Genomic DNA, 22,416 nt, shown 5'->3' with positions numbered 1-22,416 from the left:
GTGCATGTGACTGTGTGTGTGTGTAACTGTGTGACTGTGACTGTGTGTGTGTGTAACTGTGTGACTGTGACTGTGTGTGTGTGTAACTGTGTGACTGTGACTGTGTGTGTGTGTAACTGTGTGACTGTGACTGTGTGTGTTTGTAACTGTGTGACTGTGACTGTGTGTGTGTGTAACTGTGTGACTGTGACTGTGTGTGTGTGTAACTGTGTGACTGTGACTGTGTGTGTGTGTAACTGTGTGACTGTGACTGTGTGTGTGTGTAACTGTGTGACTGTGACTGTGTGTGTGTGTAACTGTGTGACTGGGTCTGTGTATGCGTGTTTGTGTGATATGTGTGCCTGTGTGGTCACAACTGTGGCTTTTCTGTCTTTGATTGTGTCAAAATAGATGTGGTGTTAATGAATTACAACGGATTAACTTGTATGGTTGCTCTTCTCTAGACACAGTGGGAATTCAGAGACTTTAAAAGAGAATACAGTTTAGAAAACTGACAACATTCGTAACCAAGGCAGAGAGATCTTGGGATGGCTTAGCGATGCGTCTATTTAAATGTATCCTGGACCTAACTACGAAGCATAAAACTAAAAACCACCAAAAAAACATACAGTTTGTTGTCTGTGGTTTTGTGTGGCTGGTGATGCCACCTACTGGCCAAGCAGGATTCCTGCAGCAACAGACTCTTCTAATCCTGGAGCTACTCGGCATGCTGTCAAAACATCAGAAGAAGAGAGACGGAGAATCGCAAAGGACCACAAACTGGCTTTATTTCAGATGCACCATATACAGTTTTACATTTCACCAAATGTTTTATTCAATGTGTAACATTTTTGTCATGCAAAATCCCGTTCAACTAAATTCTTAGAAACACACACACACACATACATACACACACACCTAAACACAAATCCACCAACAGATGATTTTCACTATAAGGAGGTACCTCACCAGATTCTCTCTGATGAAGTCTATGACAAAGAAGCAGATTTAAAATTAAGATTGACACCGCGGTTATAATTGTCCTAGTTATTTGATCATATAATATATAGTTATTCTTTTCTGAAAACTAAGCAATTATTCCAAGTTAACAGAAGTATAATACTCTTTCATGAAGTCAAGCAACGTCAGTCACTACCCATAAGCAATGAAGGGTAATCAGTCTGAAACGTTCAAAAGAAATAAGGCACATTATAAAACGTGTAACCCCAAGAGTAGATTACTCCAACACCCCTTATGTCATAAACGGTTACTGAGGACCAATCAAATAAGGAGATACTGCCACTAACGGTTGCTGAGGACCAATCAAAGGAGCAGATACAAACCCAGCACTGTAGACCAGACAGAAAGGAATACTGCTGCTCCCAAGGGGCATCCAAACACACAGAGAGCTCTCCAGAGAGTCATTTCAGTTGTGTATCGGCAGCTGGGAGGCCCTGGCCCTCGAAACAAACAGTCCCCACTGGCTCACCAGTTACAGCTTGATAAAGACATGCCTGTACCATGGCCTACAAGAAAACAAAAAGATAACCAGAATATTTCTCTCTGATTAGGCGTATATGCTGTTGATAAGGTTATCTTCGGTGACAGGTAGAGCTCTTCTTCAGCAACATCCCCTCGCTGAACTAGCAGAGCGATTTAGGACGAACTTTGGGGAAGAGCTGCCGGAAGAAAAAAAAAGGACACTTTTCATCGTTTTGTTGACACTATTCCTCTAACAAATTCCTCAAAGAGGATTCTGAACCAGGCAACGTGATCTGGGTGTGTGTATGTGTGTGTGTGTGTGTGAGAATGTGTCTGGTCTGTATCTCACCCCAAAGTAGTTGTTTGGGATGAAGCCCTCACGCCCGCAGAGGGAGGCCCACCACCAGTCCACCCCCTCGGGCTTCTGCAGGATGGTCACCATGTCTCCCTCCTTGAAACTCAGCTCGTCTGGAGCCTGGGAGGAGTAGCTCCACAGGGCGTACACCACCCCACTGTTCTCCACACCCATGGCCTCCTCCACACCTGACCACACACACGTACACACAGGCACAAACATACACCCACAGGAAATTGAATAATTATGTTATGAGGTGTGACCCGAGTCCCATGTGTGTGTGTTTGTGTTGTGTGTGTTTGTGTTGTGTGTGTTTGTGTTTGTGTGTGTTTGTGTTGTGTGTGTTTGTGTTGTGGTGTGTGTTGTGTTGTGTGTGTTGTGTTTGTGTGCGTGCCCTCCTCACCCCTCAGGAAGCTCTCACACTCCTCGAAGCCCACAGCGTAGGGGTCACACTTCTGCGAGGAGGACGCTCCGTCGCTCTCTGTGACGGCCATGACGGCCGCACCGTTCCTCACCAGGAACTCGCACAGAGGCCGGTCGTTACAGGAAGCGGAGCAGTGCAGGGGGGTCCTGCAGTGGGGGGAGGGGGGGGGGGGGGAGGACCACTGCTCAGAGACGCCAAACACCTCGACCCAAGTAGCCCCACACAACCACCTGGATCGACAACAACACGCGGAACAACGTGTGTGTGTGCGCCGTTACCATCCGTGGCTGTCAGGAGCGCTGACGTTGGCGCCGATGCGGACCAGGAAGTCCACCACACTGTAGTGCCCTCCGCAGATGGCGTTGTGGAGGGCAGTGATGCCCTCGTCGTTAGGCTGGCTGGGATCACTCATCTATCGAGAAGAGGACAGCGGAGGAACTTTAGTCATGTGATCAAACTACACATAGACAGGGACCAGGATGACACACACACACACAGACACACACACACCTCCTGCACAGCCCGCTGCACTGTCTCCAGTTCTCCCACCAGGGACCCGTCCAGCAGGAGGACCAGGGGGCTTAGCCGGGCTCTGCGACCGGAGCTCTTATGCTCACGACTGGAGCGTCGCAGAATCGAATGGTAACCCTGGCAACACCAACCACATCCAATTTAAGGTACAAGGAGATGGAGAAGAAGAAGAAATCCCATGAACCAGGAGAGGCTCCTGTCCTACCCTGTATTCTGCAGGGATGGGGGGGCTGGTGATGGGGGCTGGATCCGGGGACGAGGGGCTGGAGCTCTCCTCTCCCTCGGACGAGCTGCTGTGTCTCGCTCCCCGCCTCCCCCTTGAGGTGGAGGTGCTTCCTGTGGAACAGCTTGTTGATGATCTGCTTGTACTGGGTGGGGAGCTGGACGCTGGGCTTCTTCAGGGGCTGGGACGGGTCCATGGAGCCCCGCCTCTTCAGGGCGCGGGGGATCTCGGCCCGGATGCGGAGCAGCTCACTCCAGGTCTGGGATCACCTGGTCCTGGGGCTGGGCCTCATGGTCCACCACCGGCTGCAGCCGCGTGGGGCTGAGAGGCCGGGGGGCGGGGGCCTTGACCCCACCCTCCGAGACGGGAGGGTGGGCTGCTGCTGAGAATCCAGCCTCTCCAACTCAGCGTCCACATCCCCAGGGTTCAGCACTATAGGGACGCCATTATGATACCATTCCGTGCCATTATTAAGAGTTTGATGAAGATTGTAAACACCGAACAGTAAAATATCTACAGGTTATAATAGGCACGATTACGTAGCCCTTTACCTTCTCCGTAGTACGCTGGCTGCCTCTGCTCTGGAGGCTGGGGCCGAGGCTGGAGCTGCTGGAGGTACTCTCGTGGCAGAGGCTGGGGCAGGGGCTGGGCCTGGGGATGGAACTGAGACTGGAACGCAGACTGGAGCTGCCGGTAGAGGCCCTTGTCAGCCACGCCCTCCATGGCTCTGGGGTGGTGTGTGGGGGCTGAGGCCCAGTGGGGGTTCTGCAGCCTCATGATGACGGACAGGGGGATGGGCCGGCGTGGCCGAGACTGGGGAGCCATGGGGGGGATGGAGATGCGGGGAGATGATGGGCGGGGGGGTGGTAGGGGGACTGGGTGGGGGAGGCGTGGTCTGGAGGGACCGAGATACGGGTGTTGCGTGGGAGAGACGCGTAGGGTCCGTGGGGGGAGAAAGGAAGGGCTTCCTGAGAGGAGGAAGCAACGGCTTAATGTACAAATCAAAATGAGTGGTTTGTTAACGGTTCGTTTTCGTATTCAAACACCAACATGTAGGCAGGCACACACAGGCACAAGCACGGACCTTTTTCGAGGAAAGGGGAGGGCCGTCGAGGTTGGACTCTCTCCAGTTACTGTTTGGCACCAACGGCCTCATCCACTCAGTCTCTGTAACAGGAAGGTGCAATGTTAACAGCACAAAGTTCACACGGTGTCCTAGCAGCACCGCGCACGGCCTCCAGAACAAATTTACAGTGCTTCTTTCTCAGTGTGTTGAGTTTTAAACACCCATCTTGCTCACAGTGCTCACACCTACAACTAATGCTAACTGCTGCTCACTGTGAGACAGTTAATGCTAATTACTGCTCACTGTGAGACAGTTGATGCTAACTACTGCTCACTGTAAGAGAGTTGATGCTAACTACTGCTCACTGTAAGAGAGTTGATGCTAACTACTGCTCACTGTAAGAGAGTTGATGCTAACTACTGCTCACTGTAAGAGAGTTAATGCTAACTACTGCTCACTGTAAGAGAGTTAATGCTAACTACTGCTCACTGTGAGAGTTGTATTAATTGCTCCCTATTAATGAGTGTGTGTTGTGGAAATTGCCACAGTATGCTTCCAAATGAATCAATCAGGTCAGATGACTGTGTATATGCACTATTTGTACGTGGGATAAAAGTGTCTGCTAAATGAATATGTTGTAAATGTAAGCATGTTTATTTATAGGCGAGACAGTGAGCTTGTTTTTTTCTGAGAAACATTGCTGCTTCTCTCAAGGCCCTCTGTTGCAGAACTCTTCTACGTTTCCATTTAAGACGAAGTGACATATAAATAGTGCGTATAATCTAGAAAGTATAGCAGAAGATGGATCAGAAGTGCATAGTTCTACAGTATTTGGTGGTCAGAGTCCAGGAAGGCTCTGTATTTACTTTGCCACATCGCAAAGCAGCCACATCTCCGCTACCAGGCATGGGGAACAAAAATAACGCAGTCCAGTGCAACGACAATATCTCAATTACTTAACTACAATTCAACAATAGTGTCCATTGTGCAACACAATCGTAAGTGCAACATTTAGTCCCTTTCCAGACAGACGAACAACATGCAATGCAACGTGCGTTCACAGTGTGTGCAAGAGGACATAACTCTGTCGTATCTGCAGCCTTAAGCGGACGGAGTTATGCACCATGCACACACATGTCAGTAAATGTTTCCGTCCGTGTGTTTGTGTGTAGAACTCACTATCATAGGTGTGGTGTGTTTTCTTCTCATATGACATGTCCAGATCTGTCTCATTCCACTTGGCAGGGGTTCTTTGGCCTATGCAAACTATCATCTGAGAGAGAGAGAGAGAGAGAGAGAGAGGAGAGAGGAGAGAGAGAGAGAGAGAGAGAGAGAGAGAGAGAGAGAGAGAGAGAGAGAGAGAGAGAGAGAGAGAGAGAGAGAGAGAGAGAGAGAGAGAGAGAGAGAGAGAGAGAGAGAGAGAGAGAGAGAGAGAAAATGAATGTAAATTCTGACACACTGGAACACGTTGGCACACTTATCTTCTCACTTGTGCAGTATGTTCAGGTTACGACAGAGTTTGGACTGCTGTATACATGCCATTCCACAGCCAATACTCACCAGCCGATTTGAATGGGATAAAGTTCCGGGGCAGAGTGCTGGATGCTGATTGGCTGAAGTGACTAGGGGAAGAGCTTCTGTCCGGCTGCGGCGACCTGCGTCCCATTTGGGAGGGGTCATACGGGGGCCAACAGAGTGGGGGAGGGGTGTGCCGTGGTCCGATATGATTGGTCATAGGAGGGAATTTTGGCGATGGAGGAGGAGGAGCCTGTTTCCATGTAACTGAGAGAGCTGGAGGGGCTCCTGCTGTGAGGCTGCTTGCGCCTCTGGGTGTGAGGGGATAGGTTGGGAGGGGTCATCTGACCATAGGAGTAGGCAGAGTCTGAGCCAGGGCGAGGGGAGGTGGAGTAGCTGTCTCTACGGACCTGAGGGGGAGTGAGCTGGTGGGGGGGGAACCATGGGGGACGAGGGCCTGTTCCTGGTGCTGGAGTTGAGGGAGTCCCGGGAGCCAGAGTTGGTAGAGTAGGGCATCAAGGTGCTATTGGTGCCACCGCCAACACTCGCCTCTCTGAAGGTGGAGCTGGAGACGGAAGGGGTGGGGCTGGAGACGGAAGGGGTGGGGCTGTTGATGGCAGGGGTGGGGCTGTAGATGGCAGGGGTGGGGCTGTAGACGGCAGGGGGTGGGGCTGTAGATGGCAGGGGTGGGGCTGTAGACGGCAGGGGTGGGGCTGAGGAACTGGACTGACTGGCAGACTGCAGGGAGGGAGAGCGCGAGGGTGTCAGGGACTTGCACAGACAGGCACTCTTACACAACACAGACACACACACACAGCTGTAACTTATTACACTCAGGATTTCTGTTTGTACCTTATACACTGGTGGGTCACTAGGAGTGACGTCCTGCAGGAGAGAGTTAAATTCTCTGGACAGCTCATCCGCTGTGGCCAGGGATGCATTCAGGTCTTCATTCATGGTCTGGACTGAACATATTGAACAAACACCAACACAAAAACATGAGAGCGGGAAAAGAATGTTTGTGGACATGCATAGATATGAAGATATGAGACTTGGTACTCACACAGCATATTGCTTCCATAGCTACTGTGTGAGCTCATGGCTAAGTGGTGGCGTCTGGCTCCTGTTAAACAAATATGTGAAAACAAGGAGGACAAGAGTTCAGTAGTCAAACAAAGGGCATTGGGATTATTCAAATCCAGTAGCTGTTTGACATTCAGGCATTGAATCTATGCAACTAATATTTGTGTTTTGCTCCACCGACACAAGATTCAACGAGTTGTCACTCCATGTACAGTATTACATGCGACTAAACTTAATTTCCATCAAAGCTCACCCATGCCGTCTCTGACGATGCCGTCCCTGCCGCGGCATGGTCAGGGGCGGCATTGTCAGGGATGGCATGGTCAGGGGCAGCATCGTCAGGGATGGCATGGTCGGGGACGGCATCGTCAGGGACGGTAAGGTCAGGGGCAGCATTGTCAGGGATGGCATGGTCAGGGGCAGCATCGTCAGGGATGGCATGGTCAGGGACGGCATCGTCAGGGACGGTAGGTCAGGGGCAGCATTGTCAGGGATGGCATGGTCAGGGGTGGCATCGTCAGGGACGGTAAGGTCAGGGGCAGCATTGTCAGGGATGGCATGGTCAGGGGTGGCATCGTCAGGGACGGTAAGGTCAGGGGCAGCATTGTCAGGGATGGCATGGTCAGGGGTGGCATCGTCAGGGACGGTAAGGTCAGGGGCGGCATTGTCAGGGATGGCATGGTCAGGGGTGGCATCGTCAGGGACAGTTCCCATCCCAGCTGCAGACTGTTTGCCCTCCTCCGCTACAGGCCCCTCCGTTCCCGGACCAGCAGGTTCAGGAACAGCTTCTTCCCTGCGGCTGTTACCCTGCTGAACTCTGCACCACGGTAATAGCCCCCCTGGTCACCCCCCCTCACACACCTTCCTCCAGTGACAGTACTAACGGCATTTCGTTGACTCAGTACCTGTGCAATTACAAAATTTCTAATCTAATCTAATTGAATCAAACAGCTGACTCAGGTTTCGTCAGGAGCACAACTGTTGAGTTCCTCCCCTATTATCTAGCTCCTACGCACCTGCCCTTCCCCTAACCTCTGACTCTCTTTCTAGGCACACCTTGTACCTGTTCAAACAAGACACAATACCTTGACAGACAATATTTCCCCTACTGTTAATAATATTCGAATGTCATGCATACAGTAATTTTGCAAGCAATGTGGTCATATGAACATTGTCCAACCCCATGAACACTCCTAAAATAACAATGGTCCAGTTCTCAATCTGAATAATCTCCAGTCATAGGATAGACATCTGAGGAGTCAGATGGCTGAGTGGTGAGGGAGTCGGGCTAGTAATCTGAAGGTTGCCAGTTTGATTCCCAGCCGTGCCAAATGACGTTGTGTCCTTGGCAAGGCACTTCACCCTACTTGCCTCGGGGGAATGTCCCTGTACTTACTGTAAGTCGCTCTGGATAAGAGCGTCTGCTAAATGACTAAATGTAAAATGTAAATGTCGGATAGAACCATCTGTTCCCTGTAGTAATCTCAGATGACTAGACCCTCAGTGCTCAGCCACAGACAGGTGTTGCATACTAACTGCTAGTCTCACAGAGGACAGAACAAAGCAGGAGTACACCAAGCCTCAGACAGACAGCTGTGTGTGTGTGTGTGTCTGTCTTTCCGCAGGTGAGTAAGTCAGGCCAAGCCTGTGAGCTCTCAGAATTGCCCTCTGTCAGCATCACGTAGCGCGGTGGTCAAAGCAGACATAGTGTGCTGTCACAGGTGACTCAATCCAGACTAATAAATGCTCCACAATAAGAAACATTCCAAAAAAGAACTCCCCTCCTATAACGACATGCTGGCTGTCTCGGATGTTGGCGCTGTTGTCTGAATCCCTTAAGGACGAAACCTGAACTTGTCGCAACAACCTTGTTCTCAAGGCAAGAATCATCATGTATAAAAAAGGTTCCACTCTAATAACAGGAAGGTTACTGCCCCGGATGAACACATACTGCAACTGCTCAGGTCATTGTACGGACATCGATCCACCCACACACCATGAGAGATGGGAAAGGAGAGCCTAAAACATAGTAGAGTAAAGCAGAGTACAATAGAGTACAGTACTGAGTATAGTAGAGTCCTCACCAAGTACTCATCAGTGATGCAAACTTGTTTTGATCATGAAAATATTTTTTTCAACTTCCAAATCTTTATTTTCCAAACTAATTTTTTCAACCTTTCAATCTTTTTTTCCCCACACGTGAAGTGAAAGGAAAGGAGAGGAAAGGAGATAGGAGGAGAACTTCGTTACTTCCCATCTCTGCACGCCACATACACAAAAACCTGCGAGGATCAGCTGTCTCCAGTAATGCTAAGGTGGATCAGGATACCAGATCAAGTGGAGGTGGTCAGACAGATCTACTGAACATCCAACACTGTTGTGTCTGGTCTGCTCTCCTTAACCCTTGTTTTATCTTCGGGTCATTCTGACCCATCAGTCATTGTGACCCACCGTCGTATTGCGACAGATTTACCGCATACAAAGACAAAGTGAATCATTTTCTTTTAACAGCTAGGCTGTCTCAGACCCCCCACATTGCAAAGGTTAAAAGAAAATTATTTTAATTTGTTTTTGTATTGGGTAAAATTGGGTAAACACAACGATGGTTCGTTATGAACCTTTGGGTCATGTGACCCGAAGGCAGCATGAGGGTTAAACAGAGTAGAGTGTGTCTACAGACAGGCCTCGTGTTCACATTCCACACCCCTCCGTCCAATGAGGGTTACAGCACAGCCTGGGACCACTGCTGTTCAGCTTATCTGTGTTTTCCGAGAGCAGCGCACACAGAAGACTCCCTTTCTGTCTCTCACTTTCTGTCTCTCTCTATGTCTCTCACTTTCTCTCTCTCTCTCTGTCTCTCACTTTCTCTCTCTCTTTATGTCTCTCACTTTCTCTCTCTGTCTATGTCTCACACTTTCTCTCTCTCTATATGTCTCTCACTTTCTCTCTCTCTGTCTCTCACTTTCTCTCCCTCTCTGTCTCTCCTTCCCACACTCGTTCTGTCTCTCTGTCATTCTCTCTCTCCATGACTCATATGAGTCATTCAAACATACCAGCTCTTGCTCTCTACTCAGTAACTAATTTAACCCTGTTATCTCTCTCTTTCTCCCTTCCATACTCCCTCTGATTTTGCTACCCTTCTCCGTCCTTCAGCGTTCTTCAAAAAATGTCTCTTGGCGTGTTAAAGTATGCTGGGGGACTTGATTCAGTGCCTCCGGTACTGAACACACTTGTTTTTTATGATGAAACATGTCTGCATGCAACACCTTTGCGCTGGTTATGTAGACCTCCTCAAGGTCTGCCTACTGGGCCATGTGACAGCTGGTCCCATTAGAGCTCTGTCATCAGAGGCAGATGAGAGGGGAGAAGCTGGAGGTCGACTATGGGAAGTGAAGAGATATTAAAGGATTAGAGACAACAATAGGCTACCCTTAACAGAATCCTAGGGTGTGTCCATAATGACTACAAACACTCCCTCCATTCCTTTCTCTCTCTCTCTCTCTCTCTCTCTCTCTCTCTCTCTCTCTCTCTCTCTCTCTCTCTCTCTCTCTCTCTTTCTCTCTTTCTTTTTTCTCTCCAGGGCTCGTGATTACAAATGTCAGGCAGATCCTCTGGTTTCTCTTCAGTTTCTTATTTCCCCCCCATCCTTTCATTCATTTCCTACGTGTCCCGTTTCAGTTTCGTCTACCCACGCCAGCACCTTTCCTCTCCAGACTCACCCTTTCTCTGGAGACACTGGACCAGGCAGTGTAGGCTAGCTGGCAGACACAACATCCCACAGGACTGTTCCCATGGGATCTCATCCAGCGACCCTCCAGCCCCTGACTGTTACATTGACATTCCTCTGGATAATGTCCACCTGACACAGTTAACCCAAGCTAGAACACGTCTGATGTTTCACATAAGACTCTTGCAGCTCTTGACAGGCAAGCTTGAAATTCTGGTTGACGCTCTTTCAGATCACTAAGCAGACACCCTGCCATGTTGCAGCAATTCATCAGAGGCCACCTTGTTTATCTTGGATGGGTTTAAATGATTTGTTACTCTAGCACCTTTTAAATCTTGTCATGAGATATCTGTCAGAGGTCAGTGCAAAACTAAACAAACATTTGACTCTATGGAACCGTCTTACATATACTATCAAGCATTAACACAGGTAAGTGGTAAGTGGTGCTGTGCTCCGACATTGCGTAACATATCAGGAATGCGTGTCTCCGCACTGGGGAAGAGAGACCAGTTATTAATCAGGTGTGTCTGACAGTTAGTCCGTTGGTGGTTGAGGGTCTGAATTCTTCCAAGATAATCGTCTGAGGTTAGACTATGATCCACAACATGACTTGACAGAAACTTTGTATCGTAAGGGTTCCACAGGTTTAAAAAGAAATGTTTTGAGCCATGACCCAAACGTCAAAGTAAGTGTGTGTATGTCTATGTAGAGTGTCTATGCAGGATGTCTATAGAGTGAAATAATTGCTAAAGATACACGACTATGGATTCAGATACCACACCCTCGCTCTTGATACATCCTACCACAATGGGTCATTAAAAAAAGCAACCTCACTCTAACCAACGACACTCCACCCAATTCATTGAAAGGAAGCAATGTCTTACGCATGTGGGCTTAAAACAAAACGTACACAGTCACTGTTCTTATTTTAGACACCCATCGGAAATTATAGTGACTGTAAATATTTCTCAACCACATTCACTCTCCCACACACAAGTAACTCTGCAGCCAAAGTTAGGATGAGTGACTTATTGGACATTTCTTGATTTATGCTCACACCCCAACTATACTGATCAGGTCCCAAAACCACACACATCCTTTATGCCAGCATGTGACTAAGGAATCTCTCCATTTCACACCATGTCCCACGCTTGGCATTCCAGGGAAATTACATGGCATATCTAACATCCACACCAAACATTGTTTGCACAAGCTCTGCAGAGTAGCATTGGGGGAAACTATTATGTTATACTACCAGTAAAAGCAGCACAGACTAAATATTGATAGTAGCCTACCAGGATTAGCGGACACACACACACAAACACACACACACACAGAACCATAATGAACTAAGTGTTAGAAAGTTTGAAAAGTTTGTATAGAAACTCTTCAGATCTGGTTAGTGGGTCATGTGTGTGACAAGAGATTTATGTTTGATGGAAATTCCTATGGCAGGTTAGAGAAAATAACCGGCATTAAAGGCAATGCTGTCCGGCTGGTTTAGCTTGGAGACACGCCATGACAATTTAAGTGATCCAACGAGGTACATTTACATTTAGTCATTTAGCAGTTATCCAGAGCGACTTACAGTAAGTACAGGGACATTCCCCCGAGGCAAGTAGGGTGAAGTGCCTTGCCCAAGGACACAACGTCAATTTGCATGACCAGGAATCGAACTGGCAACCTTCGGATTACTAGCCCGACTCCCTCACCGCTCAGCCAACTGACTCCCTTGTAAAACTATTAACTTCACAGGCACTTTTTTCAAGTTGGTTGAAATGTTTTCAACAATTTTATCAAATGGTTTGATCAAATGTCATTCTTTTCACCGTCTTTAATTAAAAATAAAAAGATATTCTAGTTGAGATGATTGCACGGCTATACTATCCATCGTAAACTTGCGGACTTTAAATGTCTAGCCTGCAGGCCACTCTATGGCTTGATCCATGTTTTGAGCATTGAGAACATCTGACTTTCATTAGTTCAAGAAAGCTGCGGTCCTCATCACATTCACCATTCACGCCTCAATGCTCACAGTAAGGTATCTCTTTTTAAAACATACAGATAAACAATACAGAAACAACAGAAACAATAGTCTATTGGCCTTCTCAACTAAGAAACGATCCTTAAGTGGGCTATATAGCCTACTTGTCATGCTGCGACTCTATCCAACTGAACTTCTAAATAAAGCCTTCCTTACCCCCCAAAACCTGCCGTCTTCGTACAAACAACAGCCGATCTTCACCTGAAAGACGACCGTTTTCTGAAGGAGGAACAATCCCTCTTTGTCTTTAGAAACTGTTTAAGGAGGTATTAAGTTGAGGCATTCAGTCAATGCGTTTTGAGTAAAGCAAGTTATTTTGGTACGTTCATAGTCCAACCCACATTGTCTGCTGCGTTGCTGTAACCCGAGCCAGCTGTTCTTCGTCACAGCTGGCGCAGGTAAGCCTACCCTCCAGTGGTCGCATCTAGCAAACGCATTTTAGATCATGTGTTCTTCTATGCATTTTAATATTTATGTAGGCTATGAGAAACATGTTCTGAAACATAAACATAGGCTACTGAAACAATACAGGCTACTGGAGAAACCATCTCCCTTGCAGATTTAGAAGCATAAATGGGAAACAAAGGTTAATCGTACCGGCTTTTTAACTTCAACCAGTTAACTAAATTATGAATTTAATAGTGACGAAGTGAACAAGATTACTGAAGTGGGTGTGTTTCAACCGAACGTCATGAATATTAAAATCACGTCGCACTGTCACCTCTTTGTCCCGCCCCTCCGTGAAGTGTTTCCGTCAAGATGGTGGTTGGTGCCTTCCCTATCGCCAAGCTGCTCTACCTTGGTGTACGGCAAATGAGCAAACCTGTGGCGAACAGGATTAAGGCAGGAGCTCGAAGAAGCGAGTTCTTCAAGAATTATGTATGCCTTCCACCGGCACAGTGTGAGTAATTGTAGTCTATATACCATGTTTGTGTTGCCTCTGTCTCTGACACCCAGAGATTGCACGCAACACGGGATGACTGCCCTTTGACGATAACCAATGAGATTCACCTGTCACTGCTTTTCAGCCAATCGTTTACATGGGTGTAGTCTTAAATGGGTGTATTTTTGTGATTGAAAGAGGTGTTACCCAATGGGGCTGTTTTCAGTGTGGGAACGCGTTTGTCATTGAGGTGGAATGAATCCTTTGAAAGTGCCTTTTGAACAGCGGTGACTAGCTATTTCGCTTTGACAGTATTTCAACTAAAGCTAGTAAGGTTAGGACGATACAAATAGGAATGACCAGCTCTCTGAAAAACGTTCGTTTGAAACAAGCGAATGTTGTATGAATTCAACATAAATATGTGAACCGTATATTTAATAACACCAACATGCCCAACTCTCAACAAATCTCCACATGAATATTAGTGTTAGCCTTGTTATCAAAGCCACTTAACTTGAAGTACCACAGCCTATCGTAGAAGCACTGCCAAATTATTTATTGTATGTATTCTCTATTCAGTATACCACTGGATTGAGATGAGGACCAAGATGAGGATCATGGGTTTCCGAGCCTCCACCATCAAGCCCCTGAATGAGGAGGCAGCAGCCGAACTGGGGGCAGAGCTGGTGGGAGAGGCCATCATCTTTGTAATTGGCGGCGGCTGTATGGTGTTGGAATACAGCCGGCAAGCCATGAACTCGCGACGCAAGGAAGACGAGCTAAACGAGACCATCACTAGCCTACAGACTCAGCTGGGAGAGCTCGCCCTAACCACAGAGACACTAGATGCCCAGCTCAGAGAGATGAACAGGCTAATGCTATCCTTTCCTGCTGCACCTGCTACCGTTTCAAAATGATATAAAGGGTTATTGGCTGAGTGACAAGGATGTTTGTTATTCTGTGTGTGGTGAAGGGTGTACAACAGTACGGTACAGGACAGCACTTCCATGTTAGTTACACAGCCTTTAAATCTCTGCTACCTATATGGATCTGCCCTTCCGCAAGAGATGGTTACAGATCGATACGCATACTAGTGCATTGTGTACCGTCATCTGCACCTGTTTGAACAACCAGTTGTGAAAACGATCTGCTATGATATTCATGGTTTATATTCAATTCTCTAAGCATGATTGACAAAAGGCACCATACAGGAATTATTTCAACATATCGTGCCCTTTTGTAATTTGGTGAAATAAGCACTTATGATTATAAACATAATTCCTTTAACTGTTTTATTTTAGTTGGATATGGAATTACAGAATGGTAGAACAAATAAGAGGTGTTTTTCCCCCACATATTTCATTTCATTCACAATTCTCTTCCTCACCTAAAGATGTGTATTGTCTACACACTGGATCCATGCACTAGTTCAAGAGTGTGTATTAACGGTGCCTGTGGCGTGTGCATACAATTGTAAATTAATGATGTAAAATAAAACTTAATGTTCAAGTGTATGTGAAGTGTGTTTGTGTTCCTTCTCCAAACTCAAGTCTACAACGATGACTCTCCAGTAGGTGGCGGTAAGCATCTGTTGACATAGGTTTTATGCTATGTATTAAGACAGCTAGGCTACTTTATAGGGAGAAGTCACCAACGGTAAAATTGAATCTACTGCAGTACGTTCTTAGCAAGGAATTGTTTTTAAAGCAATGACGTTGTTGCGTTTTAGTGAATACTTGTTCGTGTAACCTATTTGCAGCTCTTAACAGTGTTTGGTGCAGCAGGACCAGGCATCGGCCTGCTGGTTTCTATGGTTAGCTGTCAGTGTCAGCAGCAGTAGCTATCACACTGCGGGTATCGTAAAATAAACACTTAGCTCTTGCTCATTTCAACCACAGATGTCGGCGTGCGCGATTACATCAGCCGGAGAGATTTGCAGGCGTAATTAGGCTAGCTAACAAGCAAGCATTGCTTTAACAAAGTTAGTTAAGCTAGCCTCTACTAGACTCTCACAGAAGGGTCCGGGAATGTGCTGCTGACATGATGAGTCACCTTGTGTCCAGTGCAGTGCATGCCATCTAATTGTATGACATTAATTTCCTTGTATTTATTTGTCTGCAGATAAGGAAATAGTTGCACACGTTTATTAACACAATGAATAGTGTTGACGTGAAGAAACTAAAAGTCAATGAGTTGAAAGAGGAGCTGCAGCGCCGCGGCCTGGACACCAAAGGGCTGAAAGCTGATCTCGTGGAGAGGCTCAGGGCCTCTCTTGACACCGGTACAGCGGCTCCTGAAGAGGGCAGCGGATCACCGGGCGACCTGGGAACGGGCTCCGCTGGGTTACTGAGGGATGATCCTATTCCTAACCAAGGTAGTTAATACGCCCTCAATATTAGCCAATATTTCAGAGTGATATGTGCACAATCATTTTTACAAATTCAAAGGATCATCGCCAAAAGTGGTAACCTATTAATATATATTTGTTGTTGTTGTATTGAACAGATGAAAGAATATCTGAAGAGGAAAGCAGTGAAGATGGTGAAGGGCTTTGATAGGGCAGAGGTGACATCAGGTGGAGAAACCATAAGTACAGTTTCAGAAAGAGAGCTGGCTCCTGCCATGACCTTTGGGATGTCGGACTTCTCATCAGCTGTTGATGTGAGCCAGACCGAAATCACTCCTCACGAGCCCAAGACCCGAGCCCGAACTGGAGGAGCACCCTGATATCAAAACCAGGTGAGCAGACGCGTTACTGAAGTTCACCGTTGTGCCTAGCCTACAACTCGTGGTTTCCAAAAGATGTTCTCCTTGAATAAATTAAAAACGAGCCCCCTATACCGTGTCTCAGAATGGAGAAGAAATCCGAGGTGAAAAAGGAGGAAGAGGAGAACACTGAGTGCCAACAACAAGTTCCGAAGCCGGAGCAGAATCCTCGCCAGCAAGAGCCCGCCAATGAGTGGGAGGAGCTTGAGGCCCGCAGGCAGAGCAGGCCAAGACGGAGGCAGAGCGCTCCGGACAGTATGGACGCAAGAGGTCGTATGATGAGGGCCGGGGCTACGGCTACTATGAACACCGCGAGGACAGAGGTCAGTTCTGCTCCACTTGCTGCTTTTTGCTAGTTAGGTTGTGTGGTCGAAAGTCACTGACTGAGGAAGCCATGTTCTGGTATGTGCATTTGAATGGTGATCTATTGGTCTTTTTTAAGGTCCCGCTCACCACAACCACCTGCTGAAGAAGAGGAAGAGGACTTTGACGATGCCCTTGTTGCCCTGGACACATGTACGTAAAGGTCTTTACCGCCATTTAACATGTGCATTTTAGTGAAGATGATCTGTTTGAAGAGGGGAGGTGCTTGGAAGCGATCATGGTCACAGCTATGTGTAATCACTGTTCGCATTCTCATCTCACCCCCCCCCCCAGACAACTGCGACTTGCACTTCAAAGTGTCCCGCGATCGCTACAGTGGCTATCCTCTGACCATCGAGGGCTTCGCCTTCCTCTGGGCGGGAGCACGGGGCCTCGTACGGCGTCACCCAGGGTCGTGTGTGTTACGAGATGAAGGTACTAGAAAGCAGACGATACCGAACCCATCGGTACCAGTGTTTCCACTAGGTTTACAGCTTTGGGGGGGGGGGGGGGGGGGGGGGGGGGGGGGGGGGGGGGGGGGGGGGGGGGGGGGGGGGGGGGGGGGGGGCGGCGTGTATGGCCGTCGTGTAAATAAGATAAATAACATAAGGCCATTTAGTTTGTTTAATAAAAGAACAAGCTATAGACCTGTTTTATAGAAAGGTAACCTTAAATGACTTATTTTGTGATCGGGCGCTATATATATATATTTTTTACTTGACCTTCCATGGGGGGCGGGGGGTGCCGTTGGGGGGCGGGCGCCCCCCCTAATATAATGGTAGGGGAAACACTGGTTACCACACGTCACCTCAAGCATTCATCACGAAGGTGGCTCTACGCAGCTTCACAATGCATGCTTACAGCGTGCTCTGTATGTATATATCATGTGCTGTACCTGTCCCAGGTTATCGAGGACATCCCGGTGAAGCACTTGCCCAGCAGTGAGCCTGATCCCCATGTGGTCAGGATCGGCTGGTCTCTGGACTCCTGCAGTACGCAGCTTGGTAAGGACAACGCGCAGTCAGAGCAGTTACGACGCAGGTGCACGTCAGCGGGCGACACGGTCACAAAGACCACTGCTCCACCTGCAGCCCTGACGTGACCGCTGTGGGGTTTTCAGGTGAGGAGGCGTTTTCCTTTGGATGCGGAGGAACCGGCAAGAAGTCCTCCGACTGCAAATTTGAAGATTACGGAGAGAAGTTCGGTGAAAACGACGTCATCGGCTGCCACATCGTGAGTACGGGATAATTCCCCCTCCACACACATATACACACATATACACACATATACACACATACAGTACCAGTCAAAAGTTTGGACACATTGAAAACGTTCGGAGACAGCCTCAAATGTTTCGCCGTTTGCGCGCAATCTGTCCTCCTCAGGACTTTGACAGCGGTGACGAGGTGGAGATGGCATTCTCTAAGAACGGAGTGTGGCTGGACGTGGCCTTCCGTGTCCCGCGGGAAACCCTGGCCGGCCGCGCCCTGTTCCCGCACGTCCTGGTGAAGAACTGCGCCGTGGAGTTCAACTTCGGCCAGAAGGAGGAGCCCTACTATCCCGCTCCGGAGGGCTACGCGTTCATCCAGAACGTCAGCCTGGAGCGCAGAACCAGAGGAACCCTGGGGTCCCGCTTAGCAAATCTGAATGTGAGGTACGTCTGTGTCTACCGTGGCAACGACAGGATCCTGACAGCCGGTGGATTGACATTTACATTTAGGTCATTTAGTAGACGCTCTTATCCAGACCGACTTACAGTAAGTACAGGGACATTCCCGCCCGAGGCAAGTAGGGTGAAGTGTCTTGCCCAAGGACACCATTGTAATTCTGCACGGACAGGAATCGAACCGGCAACATTCTGAATAATAGTCCGATTCCCTAACCTCTTGAGATTGAGATTTAGAGGTGGATGGTGACTTGTCTCACGACTGGGAGTCAGGTGGCTGAGCGGTGAGGGAGTCGGACTAGTAATCCGAAGGTTGCCAGTTCGATTCCCGGTCATGCCAACTGACGTTGTGTCCTTGGGCAAGGCACTTCACCCTACTTGCCTCGGGGGAATGTCCCTGTACTTACTGTAAGTCGCTCTGGATAAGAGCGTCTGCTAAATGACTACATGTAAATGTCTCTATCTGTGCTCGTGTGTTGACCCAGATCTCCTGATGATGGTTGGTCTGCCTGCCTGTGGAAAGACCACCTGGGCCACGAAGCACACTGAGAACCACCCGGAGAAGAAGTACAACATCCTGGGCACCAACGCCATCATGGACAAGATGAAGGTGAAAGCTCTGCGAACGTGGAAGGGAGAGGTAGACGAAACACAGCTGTGGTCCGGGAGCAGCGTCACCAAACGAGGTTCTCTGTTGTCTAGGTGATGGGTCTACGTCGTCAGAGGAACTACACGGGCCGCTGGGACCTTCTGATCCAGCAGGCCACCCAGTGTCTGAACCGGCTCATCCAGATCGCCGCCCGCAAGAGACGCAACTACATCCTGGACCAGGTAGTGCCCCCCCTCCTCTCCTCCCCCTCTGCTCTGATACACGACCCTCTGCTCTGTGTGCCCCGGTATTCTCACAACCTCTCTAATGGATTATTTATTTATCTTTCAGGGGACCAATGTAGGATAGAGTAGAGGAAGCATTGATCAGCCTCTTGTCGCTTGCTGTTTACTGTAATGTTAACACTCTCCTGTGACAGTGACAGGATCTTTAATGTCGTTCATCTCTCAGCGTATTTGATGCCTTCTTATTACTGTCATTACATCCAATGCTGTGCGTGTTGGGAACTCCCAGTATTGTACAAGTAGTCCAGTACTATGTTGAGAAACGAGTAAACTCTGACTGGTGAGTAAGAAAAAAAAAAAAAAAAACTTCCGTTGCTATGGTAACCATAGACGAGAGTCTTGATAGCCTATTTAAAGGTATGTTTAACAGCTAGATGTTGGAACTGTCCAGGGTGTTTTATTTTATGAATTGAACCTGAAGGTAAGTGAGAAGACTAACCGTTTTCAGCTTTTCAGGGCGTTTATTGTAATGTTTTTGTAACTTCTGGTTGGGTAAGTAAGTCTAATGGATGTTGGATCCAAGCGTGGAAACTGTGAGTACCTCCAGGTAAGATGTCTGTGTGTTCTGACCTGTGGCACAGATGCACAAACTGCATTAGGAGCAGGTAAGTGTAGGTAGGTAAGGGGACCCTGTCAGGGTAGGAATTGTTTTTTATTTTTATGAGCAATTTCTCAGGTTGATACTGATTAACTTTTCATGCTATGATTGGTATGATTCAGGAAAGTGTCCTTTAGAATCTTGACATTGTCGTCATCATAATCATCATAACTGCATGTCAACACTGAAGATAATTACTTTTCATTTATTGTTAAGTCTACATAGCTTCCCCCCCCCCCCCCCCCCCCATAGTAATTTCACTTTTCAATCTCATGATACACTCCAGTGCCAAACAAATATCCAGTGCCATTTGATAGTCTGTGGATTTAGGGGTCCCCTTTTGTCTCTCAAAGCGACGGGTGAGTCTGGATGGTGCTGTCTCCAGGTGAGTCTGTGAGGGTGCGAGAGGCTGTCAGTAATTCACAGGAGGGTAGAAACGTAGATTGACGACCAAGCCCAACCTCTCTCACTTGACCATTACAGGGTTCCAGTTCCCCCCCCCCCCCCCCAGTGGAAAGCAAAGCCATAACAAGTAAACAATAACAAACAGCTTGTTCTACTTTCTTGTCACCATTGCTAGACAAATGTATATGGATCAGCCCAGAGACGAAAAATGCGACCTTTTGAAGGTTTTCAACGCAAGGCTATTGTAATGTGTCCCACGGACGAGGACTTAAAAGAGCGAACGTTAAAGCAAACTGATGAGCAGGGGAAGGATGTTCCCGATCATGCTGTTTTAGAAATGAAAGGTAGGAATCTGTGAAAAAAAAAAAAAATCCACCAGATCTACTTTACTTTTTTTCTATGTTTTTGTGTCGAAATCAAACTTGGAAGGTGCCCCTCCCCTCACCCTCTCCCCATTAACTGGGCCAGATTTATAAACTCCACATGATTAATGGCCCTCCATAATTTGATCTTTCCTTGTTTTGCCCTGTCTTTGCCACTTGTCATAAGACTCCCTCCAAATGCACTGCAAACTGAGGTGCTGGGCTGTTTTACGATAGATCCAAATGACCCATATTGCACAAGGGGTTTCCTTGTTGTCTAAACTGACGCATGTTGTCTAAACTGACGCATGTTGTCTAAACTGACTGATGAAGAGAAAGAGAATGAGTCCGGTTGTAGACTTCGGCCTCCCCTGGTTTGCAGTGCCAGGTCCTCAGACCCTGCCGTCTCTCCTTTTGTCATCTGTCCTTGTTTCAAGTTCTCCCTCTTCCCCCGTTGTTTTTGCTTGAACAAATGTTTCCTCCTGGTTCCTTTTGGAGGTCATGTTTTTGTTTGTTCCAGACCTCGTCAGACACACACCCACACACGCTCACTGTCATCAGCTGTCATCCAAGAGCCACTGTCAGTTTAGATTCTCTAGTGTTTACCATGCTTGTGTATGGTATTAATTATGTTTCATTTTGTCTCCTGGTGGTGTGGCTGTTCTGGTCTTCACTACAACCCCCTCCCTGGTCTCTCTCTCTCTCTCTGTCTTTCTCTTCTCTCTCCTCTCTGTCTTTCTCCCTCCCCTCGCTGTCACCCCTTCAAGCCAACTTTGTGCTTCCTGAGACCAGCGACTTCCTGGACGAGGTGACCTTTGTGGAGCTGCAGCGCGAGGATGCCAGCAAGCTCGTGAAGGAGTACAACGAGGCGGGACAGAAAGCTGGCCCGCCCCCTGACAAGCGCTATGACAACCGCCAGGGGGGCTTCCACGGGCGTGGCGGAAGCTTCCAGCGCTATGACAACCGCGACGGTCCCCGTGGGGGGGGCTACCAGAGCCGGGGTGGAAATGGAGGAGGAGGGGGTGGGTACAGAGGAGGTAAGGAGACCGTTCTCCTGGGCTCCTGTAGTTAAGCCTTCCTGTAGGAGTTCAGTAGAGGTGCCGTTGTAGACTGCTAATGCGGTGTATATTCTTCACTTTAGGCTACAACCGGGGGAACTACAACCAGAGCCGCTGGGAAGGCAACTACCGCGACGGAAGCTCCAATGGCCGAGGAGGCTACAACCGTAACCAACAGTCAGGAGGAAGCTACAACCGGCAGGCTCCCTACAACAAAGGCTACAACCAGGTACACACACACACACACACACACACACACACACACACAAACCTTCATCTACCTGAGAGGAGCTGACACAAATGCAGACCAACAGCTGTTTATGGATTGTGAATAACCCTGTGGGCTGTCTGTCTCTCTCAATCTCTAGAGCTACAACCCAGGCTATAACCAAGGGTACAACCAGGGGAACTATAACCAAGGTTATAACTACGGCAACTACAGCCAGTATCCAGGATACGGCCAGAGCTACAGCGAGACACCTGCCACTGGACAGACATACAACCAACAACAGAGCTACGACCAGCAGTACCAGCAGGTAATGAACCAGGGTCCTTACTCCTTAGTCGAACTACGTTTTAACCCAGCCACTGCAAACATTAATTTAACACGTTTTTCACTGTACAGTATCTGTCCAATAACTACATTTTCTTTTCTCGCCCCCTCTCTCCAGTATGCCCAGCAGTGGCAGCAGTACTATCAGAACCAGAGCCAGTGGAACCAGTACTATGGCCAGTATGGGAACTACTCTGGACAGGGAAACCAGGGCTCCTCCTCCGGGTCCCAGTAACTGAGCCTTCCCCTGCACCCCTGGTCTGCACCCCTGGTCTGCACCCCTGGTCTGCACCCCTGGTCTGCACCCCTGGTCTGGACCCCTGGTCTGCACCCCTGGTCTGCACCCCTGGTCTGCACCCCTGGTCGGCACCCCTGGTCTGGACCCCTGGTCTACACCCCTGGTCTTTACTCTGGATCCTCATTCTTTCCTCAGTGTGAC

General features: G+C 48.3%; 3 protein-coding genes across 3 annotated transcripts in view; 2 read left to right on the top strand and 1 right to left on the bottom strand.

The window, feature by feature from the left end:
• Positions 1-746: 746 nt before the first annotated feature.
• On the bottom strand, positions 747-12,712 carry ppp1r13l (protein phosphatase 1, regulatory subunit 13 like). Its single transcript, XM_067246146.1, is given in 22 exon segments — positions 747-1,658; positions 1,811-2,004; positions 2,220-2,386; positions 2,519-2,652; positions 2,751-2,888; positions 2,977-3,066; positions 3,068-3,244; positions 3,246-3,367; positions 3,370-3,426; positions 3,546-3,849; positions 3,852-3,962; positions 4,079-4,161; positions 5,240-5,306; positions 5,308-5,333; positions 5,621-5,744; positions 5,746-6,015; positions 6,017-6,313; positions 6,428-6,540; positions 6,639-6,698; positions 12,586-12,643; positions 12,645-12,679; positions 12,682-12,712. Coding segments are annotated over 22 exon segments (2,694 nt in total). The 3' UTR covers positions 747-1,622.
• A 465-nt stretch (positions 12,713-13,177) lies between these two features.
• Positions 13,178-14,826, top strand: opa3 (outer mitochondrial membrane lipid metabolism regulator OPA3). The gene is made up of 2 exons (XM_067246759.1): positions 13,178-13,330; positions 13,892-14,826. Exons 1-2 carry the CDS (start codon positions 13,189-13,191, stop codon positions 14,227-14,229), a joined length of 480 nt encoding a protein of 159 aa, XP_067102860.1. The 5' UTR covers positions 13,178-13,188; the 3' UTR covers positions 14,230-14,826.
• Positions 14,827-14,919: 93 nt separating this feature from the next.
• hnrnpul1 (heterogeneous nuclear ribonucleoprotein U-like 1) overlaps positions 14,920-22,416 on the top strand; it is an 8,247-nt gene continuing 750 nt past the window's right edge. The window contains 21 exon segments of the mRNA XM_067246384.1: positions 14,920-14,968; positions 15,434-15,686; positions 15,818-15,858; positions 15,860-16,012; positions 16,014-16,051; positions 16,164-16,282; positions 16,285-16,405; positions 16,521-16,594; positions 16,736-16,830; positions 16,832-16,876; positions 17,346-17,445; positions 17,562-17,674; positions 17,827-18,069; positions 18,072-18,099; positions 18,593-18,717; positions 18,810-18,938; positions 20,180-20,348; positions 21,134-21,403; positions 21,508-21,653; positions 21,793-21,960; positions 22,096-22,416. The exon segment at positions 22,096-22,416 is cut by the window's right edge and continues 750 nt beyond it. Of these exon segments, the coding sequence (XP_067102485.1) occupies positions 15,467-15,686; positions 15,818-15,858; positions 15,860-16,012; positions 16,014-16,051; positions 16,164-16,282; positions 16,285-16,405; positions 16,521-16,594; positions 16,736-16,830; positions 16,832-16,876; positions 17,346-17,445; positions 17,562-17,674; positions 17,827-18,069; positions 18,072-18,099; positions 18,593-18,717; positions 18,810-18,938; positions 20,180-20,348; positions 21,134-21,403; positions 21,508-21,653; positions 21,793-21,960; positions 22,096-22,212 (2,514 nt within the window). The 5' untranslated portion in view covers positions 14,920-14,968; positions 15,434-15,466 and the 3' untranslated portion in view covers positions 22,213-22,416.

Source organism: Osmerus mordax, chromosome 11, assembly GCF_038355195.1.
Source record: "Osmerus mordax isolate fOsmMor3 chromosome 11, fOsmMor3.pri, whole genome shotgun sequence".
NCBI classification, from domain to species: domain Eukaryota; kingdom Metazoa; phylum Chordata; class Actinopteri; order Osmeriformes; family Osmeridae; genus Osmerus; species Osmerus mordax.
The sequence above is the reverse complement of the archived record's forward strand: the minus strand, read 5'-3'. Positions and strand labels throughout refer to the sequence as shown.

Coding starts and splice junctions, on each gene's coding strand:
- opa3 (XM_067246759.1), top strand. CDS start 13,189: ATGGTGGTTGGTGCCTTCCCTATCGCCAAGCTGCTCTACCTTGGTGTA. Junction 13,331..13,891: donor ATGCCTTCCACCGGCACAGT/GTGAGTAATTGT, acceptor TTCTCTATTCAG/TATACCACTGGATTGAGATG.